Source organism: Sinocyclocheilus anshuiensis, unplaced genomic scaffold (genome assembly GCF_001515605.1).
Source record: "Sinocyclocheilus anshuiensis isolate Anshui unplaced genomic scaffold, SAMN03320099.WGS_v1.1 scaffold1878, whole genome shotgun sequence".
In the NCBI taxonomy this organism is placed as follows: domain Eukaryota; kingdom Metazoa; phylum Chordata; class Actinopteri; order Cypriniformes; family Cyprinidae; genus Sinocyclocheilus; species Sinocyclocheilus anshuiensis.
In genome coordinates, this window is record NW_015547722.1 from 51,946 (window position 1) to 62,474 (window position 10,529).

General features: G+C 37.5%; 2 protein-coding genes across 2 annotated transcripts in view; one reads left to right on the forward strand and one right to left on the reverse strand.

Annotated features, from left to right (window-relative positions):
- The window catches only part of LOC107704221 (sodium- and chloride-dependent GABA transporter 1-like), a 6,513-nt gene extending 730 nt beyond the window's left edge, over positions 1 to 5,783 (reverse strand). Inside the window, exons 1-12 of the mRNA XM_016507107.1 lie at positions 5,520 to 5,783; positions 4,884 to 5,191; positions 4,637 to 4,768; positions 4,195 to 4,295; positions 3,985 to 4,094; positions 3,738 to 3,870; positions 3,359 to 3,493; positions 3,175 to 3,278; positions 2,722 to 2,846; positions 2,490 to 2,602; positions 1,653 to 1,784; positions 1,445 to 1,547 (exon numbers count right to left, since the gene is read on the reverse strand). Of these exons, the coding sequence (XP_016362593.1) occupies positions 1,445 to 1,547; positions 1,653 to 1,784; positions 2,490 to 2,602; positions 2,722 to 2,846; positions 3,175 to 3,278; positions 3,359 to 3,493; positions 3,738 to 3,870; positions 3,985 to 4,094; positions 4,195 to 4,295; positions 4,637 to 4,768; positions 4,884 to 5,118 (1,423 nt within the window). The 5' untranslated portion in view covers positions 5,119 to 5,191; positions 5,520 to 5,783. The remainder of the gene's footprint in view (positions 1 to 1,444; positions 1,548 to 1,652; positions 1,785 to 2,489; positions 2,603 to 2,721; positions 2,847 to 3,174; positions 3,279 to 3,358; positions 3,494 to 3,737; positions 3,871 to 3,984; positions 4,095 to 4,194; positions 4,296 to 4,636; positions 4,769 to 4,883; positions 5,192 to 5,519) is intronic.
- Positions 5,784 to 6,299: 516 nt separating this feature from the next.
- The window catches only part of LOC107704223 (troponin C, slow skeletal and cardiac muscles-like), a 58,389-nt gene continuing 54,159 nt past the window's right edge, over positions 6,300 to 10,529 (forward strand). Inside the window, exon 1 of the mRNA XM_016507110.1 lies at positions 6,300 to 6,332. Within this exon, the coding sequence (XP_016362596.1) occupies positions 6,326 to 6,332 (7 nt within the window). The 5' untranslated portion in view covers positions 6,300 to 6,325. The remainder of the gene's footprint in view (positions 6,333 to 10,529) is intronic.

Sequence of the window (10,529 nt, forward strand, 5' to 3'; positions counted from 1 at the left end):
TTTTTTTGCAACTGTAATAGCGTGTATAAGCATGTGTGTATAAAAGCTTGAAATGAATGGTTCTTTAAAATACTAACTGAATGTGTTAAATATCTGCAACAGAATCATATAAAAAAGCACAAAGATAGCAAGAACCTTCACTCCCCTTCAATTCTTAGCTATAGTTGTGTGACAATTGAAAGGGATGATTGACAAGGAAAACATCTGAATGCATTTGAAAAAGACTGTACAGACATGTACAGAGATGCATTTATTTTTCCTGAAAGAAGCACCAAAATGTGCTTAATTTGTACTGAGAAGGTGATTGTTGTGATTGTTAAGTGTGGTAACATTACGCGCCACTATAAATCATCAAAGCACAAACAAATTTACCCACAGAAAATGGAGGTGATTGAAAACAGTAGCCCTGATCTAGAGCAAAGATATGGAAAAGTAATTCAATCTAAAAAAATAAAAAGGGTGATAGGATGTTTGTGACGAGGGTAAACACATGATAAGGACAGAAAGAGTTGAATTAACTTGAAAATTGAATTCATCGCATATCAGACACACGATGAGCAGCCAGTAAAATTTCCCAGGCAGCTGCTGATTCAAAGATTGGATTAAAATTGCAAAAAATTGCAAAAATACAGAGAAATTCCATGCAAAAACAGGCCGTACCCTGCAATATCGCACTACCAGACAGCGGAGGTGGCAAACACTGAGAAATCAACTGGCTTTAGTTGAGCACAGAGAGAAAACAGAAGCACTAATGATAACAATAGACATAATGAGGGACATGCTGTACACAGGGTCAACAATGTTAGTTACTCAAGGTCCAGACTCTAAAAGAAAGCAGGCAGTAACTAACACTACATTCACAACCAATAATAATGTCCAGAAACTGGCAGAAAAACGGCAGTGGTAATGTATCAGTCCCACATGATAGTAGCATAAACAGGAAAGAAATAGAAGCTACAGTATAGGCAGACCAAGGCTAAAGCAGTTCTGCTAATCTGCTTTGCCATAACAAAGTCTGACATAATCTTTAACACAACTTTTAATTTATGACTATTGTTACTAACTTTAGTTTCTGTGTCGTACATACATGTTGTTTGGTTGGTTGCATTATATTGGACAGTTGACAACCCTATTTAAAATTCATCACATGCAATTAGCAAAAATATCTAAAATGAAAAGTAGAAGATTTTTAATTGACAATTGATTGTTCTTCATCGTTTATACAAATGCATATATATATATATAATTTTTTTTGCAACAGTATTGGCGTAGATGCCATTTTGTGGCCCTGTCCCACTGGATGCACTTTTGTTGTGACAGGATTATTTTTGACTATTTATGACTGACAGCCAAAGCATTTCTGTCCGTTTTTATAATGCTATTCAATGCAAAGGATGAGCACAATGCAAATTACAGATTTTAAGAGGACATAAAAAGGACTCACCATAGCACCAGGAGATTGAGATACACTCAAAGAACACCAGAAAGAGCAGACACATTCCACTGGCTGAGTAATAGTCGAAGAGTTTAAACACATAGAGGCCACCCTAAAACAAAGCAAGAAAATCAATACAAGGCCCTGCAGCCTGCAATCATATTAATATACAACCTCTGGTCAAACATCTCATCATCTGCTTCCTTCATTGATTTACCTGCGTGATATTGGACAGCCCAATGGCGTAGGATACAATGCAAACACATGCAATGAAAATCTCTCTTCTTTTCCTGAGCAGCCGTGGGAATTCATCCACCAGAGCAGTGATGAAGCCCTCCACTGTGCAGAACTGAAAACAACATCAACAATGGTGTTTTGAAATTGCATTTATATGGCATTTTTTGAAAACACTGAAGCATTCTGTGAACTGATGGTAGCATGAAGAAAATATAGCAATAGATCACAACACAAAATTAATTTTGTTGTTTTTACACATAAATGGCTCCAGTGTGAAACCAATTTTCAATAATAAATAAATAATAATAAATAATACATTTCGTGAGCATATTAATCGCAACAAACAATTAGGTTACATTCAATAAATCTGTATGCACAGGTTGTGTGTGTGTGTGTGTGTGTGTGTGTGTGTGTGTGTGCATGTGTTTGTTATTACGTAACAATATCCAATCAGAGTTGGTTTTATATGACTTTCCAAAAACAAACACAATTCATTACAGTAAAGGACATAAAACAAGTACTAAATTCTATATTTTTTGGTGCCTCAGGGCTGGGATCGATTCTACCCCCGTTTATTTTGCTAACATTGCAACATTCCCACTATCTCCAGCTTAAGACACAATGAACATCAGTTTAAAATCCTCAATGCATGCAGCCATAAACATCAACATCAAAAGATTTTATTTGGCACAAGGTCAGTTGAGTGTTTTTAATGTTCCTTATGTTTCCTTGTGCGGTCGCCAGGGACTCTGAAGTACCTACCAGATCCCGTTCACTTCTGTTTCTAGGTCAGAGCTTGAATATGTGATATTCTCACCTGACTGTCGATTCCCAGCATCAGCAGCATGGAGAAGAAGAGAATAGCCCACAGTGGTGAGACGGGCAACTGCGTCACAGCTTCTGGATAAGCTAAAAACGCCAAACCAGGACCTGTGTAAGCCATGAGAAAAACAACAGTTATATTAACACTTTAAGAGAAATATCCATACTTCAACCGATACAAACATGTAAAATGCAATATTCTAATTATGCAAAAATGAACGGATTACCTGATGCAGCTACATCAGCTATTGGTCTCTTTGTCACATGTGCCATGAAGCCCACAACAGAGAAAATCACAAATCCAGCAAACATACTAGTGAATGAATTTATACAGCACACGATGATAGAATCCCTGCAGAAAAAAAGAGGGGAAAAAAGGATTCTGTCTTCAAATGTGCTATAAACGTCTTTGTCTGATCTGAAAGCTGCATATCATTTTAGCATTTCAGGAGAAGATGTAAGGATTATGTAAGTGATATAGCCAAACTTAAAAATTTAATTTGATGGTAATTCTCACTATTCATATGCTAAAATGTCAAGTCTGATAATGGGCACATAATCACAGTCAGTCACAGTTAGAGATCTAGCTCGTTCAAGCAAACATCATTCACAGCATTAAAAAAACACTGAAAGAGGGTCGAGTTATCTAACTGATGAAATGTTGATTGCATCATTCATACCTGTACACATTGTTATTGAAAGGGTTGTAGCTGCCCAGAGCAATAAGAGAGCCTAGTCCCAAACCATAGGAGAAGAAAATCTGTGTTGCAGCATCCAGCCAAACCTGAGATGGAAAATGAAACTGTTTAGCAGCTAGATTGGGTTTGTTTGATCCTGCTTAAATTATTAAACATGTAAAATCACCTCAGACTGCTTCAGCTTCTCAAAATCAGGAGTGACATAGAACATGATTCCATCTTTAGCCCCAGGCAGGGTCACTCCACGGATAAACAAAATGAACAACATGAAGTATGGGTAGGTGGCAGAGAAGTAAACAACCTGCAAAACATTGATTTCTCTATCAGACATTTCCCCATGTGCATTTTTCAGCGTGTATGTTCGTGTCTGTTAAAAAATGCTGGAAATTGCTTTCATGGGACAAGAAACCCATAGAGCATTTTTGCCTACTCCCACAAAGTTGATGGCAAGCATGTGTGTTTTACATTCAATGCGGTGAAATCATTACAAACTCACTCAAAATCCAGACCGAACTCTTGAAGACAGACTAACAAAGACATCTCACCTTTCCAGTCCAGCTAACACCTTTCCAGATACAGAAGTACACGAGAACCCAGGCAATGGCCAGTGTTATTGCTAGTGGCACACGAATTTCACCAGGTTTTTCTAAGCCATCAGTCATTTGATGCATATTGCGTCTGTATAAGCACATCATGCAACACAATTACACTTCACAACAAGACACTTACTGGACACATGTATTATGTATTTTCATGTACAAAGGTACAATTTCAATTTGCCCAAAATCTTACTCCCAAAACTCCATGACAGCGCTGGTGAGATTGGTGGTGTCTACTATGCTGTAGTTTGTGTAACATCTGTCTGTGTTCCATGGATTGTTACAAGACTTCCATGGAAGCTCCTACAAAGAGCAGAAGAATGCTTTACTTTTCTTTTTTTAAATACATTCTCCAAATGACTTTTTTTATGGCATGCAAGCGCATGTGACAAGGAATACTTACAGTGGTAAAGGAGTTGTATAAGTAGTACAGGGCCCAGGAAATGATGACAATGTAGTAAATGTTCAGCCAGAATGAGAGAACAGCAGCCGCAAGACCAACACCTGTAGTTATGACATTGTGTTATAATTTACATTCATTCCTTCAAAGCAGCATGTGAACCGCCTGGTCAAAACGTCCTTTACGCAGCATTGCATTTTATTACATAATTGGTCTTCAGCTTTGAAGATCAGAGGGTACATTAGATTCTTCAGAACAACATATATCAGTAATAACAAACGTACAACACATAACCCATGCGTTTAAATCCACTCATTAACTTTTGCATTTACTGAAGGTCTCACACAACACCAACATTGCATACTTCTAGAAACCAACTCGTATTTGTTCTGCAGTAAGTATGGGAGCAGATAAGAAAGAAAGGTGCTGAACAGAAATCATATACCTTTGAACATTGGAGCTAGTTTCCAAACCCCAAGGCCGCCAATGGATGTGTACTGTCCAAGAGCGCATTCAAGAAAAAACAGAGGAACTCCCGCAAAAATAAGCGTCAAAAAATAAGGAATCAAGAAAGCCCCTGGAATCACAGAAATAGATGAAAGCACCAAGTGGAGCTGTGCACAGCAACACAAAGCACACATTCATCCAGACACAACATCTCAGACTCTTGGAGAAGCTGAAGCTGCTCTTACCTCCGCCGTTTTTCCCGCACAGATAAGGAAATCTCCACACGTTGCCCAGTCCGATGGCGTAGCCCACACATGACAGAAGAAAATCAAATTTCCCACCCCAAGTTTCTCTGTCTGGAATGTCTTTCTTCTTTTTCTCTGGTTTGGCGTCCTCTGCTTTGGGTTTGTCGTTAGTTGTGATCTCGTTGAGTTCCGTCACAACTTGTCCGTCGGTGCTTTTGGTGTTGTTTGTCGCCATGTCTCTGATTTTAGACAGCAGCAGAGATCCACCACGCAAACACCCGATCAAACCCGACACAGTTTCAGTTAACCTGAAGACAACGAATCACACGAACCCACTGTTTTCCCCCCGTAAAGACACACAAAAAACACTGAGAGAGCTGCCGTCTCTAAATGAGACCGAATTGGCTGTCATGACAGTCAATTTACAGATATAAATCTTTTTTTATTTTATTTTATTTTTTCCATCGAACGATCGGCCAGCTTCTCAGTTATGTTTCGGCAATGTTTTGATGCATTTACTATTGTTATACCCATTTAATTAAATGCATTTAAACACACAGACACGCATGCACACAAACACACTTAAGACCTTTTAATGAAATGACAATCATTTCCAAATTTCTCGTATCTACTTACAGTGAATTTGGCTTCTTTCCCAAAAGCAATATGCCCGTGTGTCATGCAGTGAGGTATCCGTAGATTCCTCTCCAAGTTGTAAACTTCCAGAATGACTTGGCTCGTAAATGAGCCTTCTGTCCATGTAAAGCGGTCCTGCGGGAGCTGTCCACCGGAGAGTGGTGCTGGATCCACCGAGCAACGACTGTCTGAGATCAGCAGCTACTCAACATTTCCAGAGCGTCAATGTCATGTGAAAGTCAACACCCCCCAACGGACACACACACACACACACTTTCAGGTCAGGCACGCAAATCTTTACCTTGCATGTGCATGTGGTTGAATATTTAGGTTTCTTTTTTCTAAAACTGAGCACAATTCTTGGGATGCAGCAGCATATTAAAAACATGGGCTATTTCTTATTTTTCTCTCTCTCTCTCTTTAAATCCTTGAAATCTTGACTTAAAATTCACTTTCATTGATTTACTCACACACGCACACACACATCTGTGGCTATCATTAGGTTAAAATGAACTGGTGCATTCACTGCCCATCCTAAATCCCTCTTCAAACCCAGCCCACTTCAAACCATAACATATACTAAAAATATGGCAGATGAGGAGCAGAACAGGTGAAGCCACTGACACAGCATCAGGTGTGAGCAGGAAATATCACTCCTCATCTGAAACTGAACACTTAAAGAAATAATGCCTCAATAAGAAAAAAACAGAAATTATCTTGGACACTATCTTTATGGGATGCATAATTGGATTGCATAAATGTCCTGGTATACAGCGCAGTCTTGACCTTCTGTTGGAAGTCCATAAATGTGCGGTAAGTAAATTATATATAAAGTATATTTCAGTCCATCAAATGTATGAAAGATATATCATGCACTTACTAGCTAGCTTTTTAATTCCTTCTGAATGACAGAATTGTGAAAGTCTGTTAATACTGGTTAATGAAAAGTTAATGTGGGATTTGGGTCAGAGTGGTATAGATTTCAACTCCTCTCTCAAAGCTTGGATCAGAGTGGAGAACTCAGTTGGAAGCAGATGGTGAACTAATGAGGGGTTGATACTACATTAAATTTAACATTTGCACTCCATCTGGCTGCATCTCCCTTTGGTTATGGGCTGTGAAAACATGACATATTTATGCACCTGCTGTGGACACTTGAGTACTTTTGGCTTGCTGGTGACACCATGTTATGCCCAGATAGGCTCATTTAGAGAGAGATATGTGATAATCAACAGGCTGTCAAAGGCATTCAGATTATTAAAAAAAAAAAAGAACAATAACAGGTCAAAACGTGGTATTTTGGAAACTGTTTGTGTTTGACAGAGTCAGGTTTGTTCAGTCATATAAATTCATATTTGTGACATAAAAAGTAAGAAAGAAAGAAAGAAAGGAAAAAAATAAAGAAAGAAGAGTTAATTTCGATGTTACCAGAAGAAGCAAAACAAACAAGGTCTTAATATGAAAATTATAAACTAAACTATACATTTATACTGTATGATCTATCATATTTATATATGTTTTATTATTGGTTTTACATATAAGAGAATTTAATGTTGCTGGAAAGGAATTCTATTGTGATTTGTATATTTTTTAAAAAGCTTGTGTAAGGAACTTTTACATTTTATTTAATTATTTAGTTATTATTTTCATTTAAGAGTCTGTAAGTTGAAGAAATCTTCATAGGTAGTACAATATGACAACATCTGTTCTAAATTATATGAGAAAGAAACCACTATACAATTTCTCATCAAACTGTGAATCAAATTATGCATATATTTTTAAATGATTTGTCTCATCTACCCCATAACGGCTTGATTTTGTTTTAATGAAATATGCAAATCCTGTCAGCTATAAGAGAGTAATCAATCCTTCTTGTGTCATTACTGTTTAAGAGTGCTTCGTATTCGGTGTCTCTGACTTGTCTTAGCGAACCTTGAAAAAGTGACAATAAATTGTTGGTTACAAGTGCAGAGGATCCAGGTTGTGTGTGAGCACCGCAGACCATTTAGGTGGGCTGTATAAAAATATACATCCCTCAAAGCAGTATGGGGCATCGAAATCGTTTTAAAATTTTTGTTCAAGTGTTGCTAGGCAACAGCAATATGGTCTCAGCCTCCTTGTTATATTAGAGTTTCTGCTGGGGTTTGCTCCCATTCATATCTTCCCTTTTTTGTCTCCTTTCATTAGCAAATATTAAATTTTCATGTTTCAATTTTCCTAGTTTTTTTCTCTGCCTCAAAATTGCACTCGAGTTACACACAGGCCTAAATGTTTAAGCCAGCATTTAAATGGCTTTACAGTTCATTCTTTAAAAAAAGAATATACTTTCCCCTTCCTTGTTATAGAAATTTATGGACACAAATCATTATAGTAAAACACATATAGTGTGTTTAATTATATTAGACAGTCATTCATTTCTAATTAACAACTGAAATGTAGACTTTTGTTTTGAAGCTACAAAACAGTCAAATATATCGTATATAATATATCGATATATAAATATATCACAGAGCATTATGAGCACAGTGTAACACAGAGCGCGTCACATTGTCTGCAGTCTCTCCTCACTACACTGTGCTGCTAATCTACTGCATTTGCCGCAATCACTATGGAAACTGACTTTTGCCACAGAGACTCTACTGAGGCAGGCATGCAGCAAATGCTGTCAGCGATTGTCCACTGACGTATGTTTACATGGAGGTCTGAATCAGTGTTTCTTGCAGACCACAGCAAAATTATAATTTCTCTTCTCTAGTTATAGCTACATGATCAATTGTATAATAAATCCTTCAATATAGTAGTGTGGCATATTTGAAGGATGAAATGATTTCTGTGCAAATTCTAAACAAGATCCACAAAGCAAATTTGACACTGTAGTCCACAGACGAAACAGCAAGAGCTTTGTTATAGAGGTTTGGACAAAAAGAGTACTTAGCGAACACATCAAAACCCTAACCACCTGCCTCTAGCTAAAATGTATGAAAATGCTCTTCATGGTTTTAAAGGGTTTATCCGTTTCAAAGGCGGCTGGCTGATGCATCGCTCTGACCGTGCAGTCCTCCAGCCCCGGAAAGAATGCGCTCAAGCCTTTGGACAAGTTTCTGAGCTCAGCCATCATTCAGGGGACAGTCTTCCCTTTTTTTGGTTTTTACATAAGGCAAATTTACATGTGCTGATGATGTCAGCTCAAATTTGGCACACCACCTCCCCCCTCCAAAAAACATTCACAAAAATGAAGCATTTTCTTCTTGAGCTCAAAGGACAGTGAATCACGTCTGTCAGAGATGCAGTATGAGTGTAATACTGAAGCGTCATTGGCGTGCATTTACGTGTTATTGGTTCATGATTGCAGTGTAATGCAACAAAATGAATGATAGCGCTCCGATTTGTGGAGTAAAAACACAAGGGAAGCAGCCTAAATCTGAAGAGAAAATGATCCTTCCCTCTTTGTGCATGTTGCTGTCATCCCAGATCTTTTCATAAAACCGCCACGAGCGTGCCTCGCATTTGAATTAGGCTGATGAGTGGAATCTGTGCCCACAGAGAGGCCGGCGGCACTTTCCAGCGTCACATGATGCTTAATTAGGGATTCTTCTATATTATAGGGCTGGAATTCTGCCAAATGTCTATCAGTTGTTTCAGTCAATGCACTAATCATTGCGCTCGCTGCCTCCTGAGGTGCATCGGGTTGTGTTCTCTCCTCTGGCTTCTCAGAAAGAAAAAAATTAATAAATAAAAAATAAACAGTTGAGGTTGTGTCGAAACAGCCTGTGAAGGTAAGTTTAATTTTAGATCTAGAGCTTCACTTTGATGATTATTTGAATATTTGGATATGAATCTCTCGTTCTTCGGTAAACATATGGCTATAGTAAGCAGCAACAGCATCCTGCTGTTTAAAATATAGTGTAAACAAACCACAGTTTAGAGAGCTGGTTGCACTTCTCACTCATCAGGCAAGGAGGTAATAGGGTAATGGTAATTACCCTAAACATACATTATAGGGGTAATGGCATGCATTGAGAAGAATTTATTTTTTTAATGAGAAAAATTGCATTTTAAAGGATTCTACAGTCATTATTATCTGAACCACTATAGTTTTAATCTGATCTGTGTTTCAAAATATCTCAACGTACAAACTGTACAAAGAACCTGTGGCATTTAGAGTCAATGGTGCGATGTGATGTGGCATGGTAAGTTGTAATCTGTCTTCATGCATAAAGCATAAAGTCATTGTGTCACTGCCTCTGCCGTTAGACGCTCTGGTTCCTGTCAACCTTTATCCTACACCCCATGACCTTTGCACAAATTATGGGAGTAACTTCAGTTAAACTGTAAACAATCAATGAAAGGTTCATTCTATGAACTCAAAATGAAGCATTATCAAAAAATGGGTGCAATGAAGTGATATTATTCAACCATCGAACAATAAAAGGAAATTTAAAAGCATAACAACTTTAGCAAATTACTTTCAACAGACCATGAATAACCCTAAAATCTTGATTATTTCTACAGCAATATTACAGACATATTACGGTAATATATGTCTCTGTCTATAGCCTATATTATGCAAGACGTTGCTTTAATCAAAAAACATTAATTAACTGGAACATTGAGTGATAATTTTTCAAAGTGATTTCTCTCAAATGATTTCCAGGAAGCATTCGTGTAAAAACAAACCTGCAAGAGAAAAACTCTTGAGATTATTAGTGCATTCCAGTGAATTATGAGAGATATTGTATAGTGTAAATTAAATCGGGAGAGCAGACCACACTGTATGTATTTTACCAATACGAAGGAAAAATTTAATTAATCGGGAAGAAAAGAATGCAGTAGACAAAAAGAGCTCTTCTAATGGTATTCCTATACCATGTCACATTAAAGGGGTCATATGATGCGATTTCAATTTTTCCTTTCTCTTTGGAGTGTTACAAGCTCTTGGTGCATAAAGAATATCTATAAAGTTGCAAAGACTAAAGTCTCAAATCCAAAGAGATATTCTTTATAAAAGTT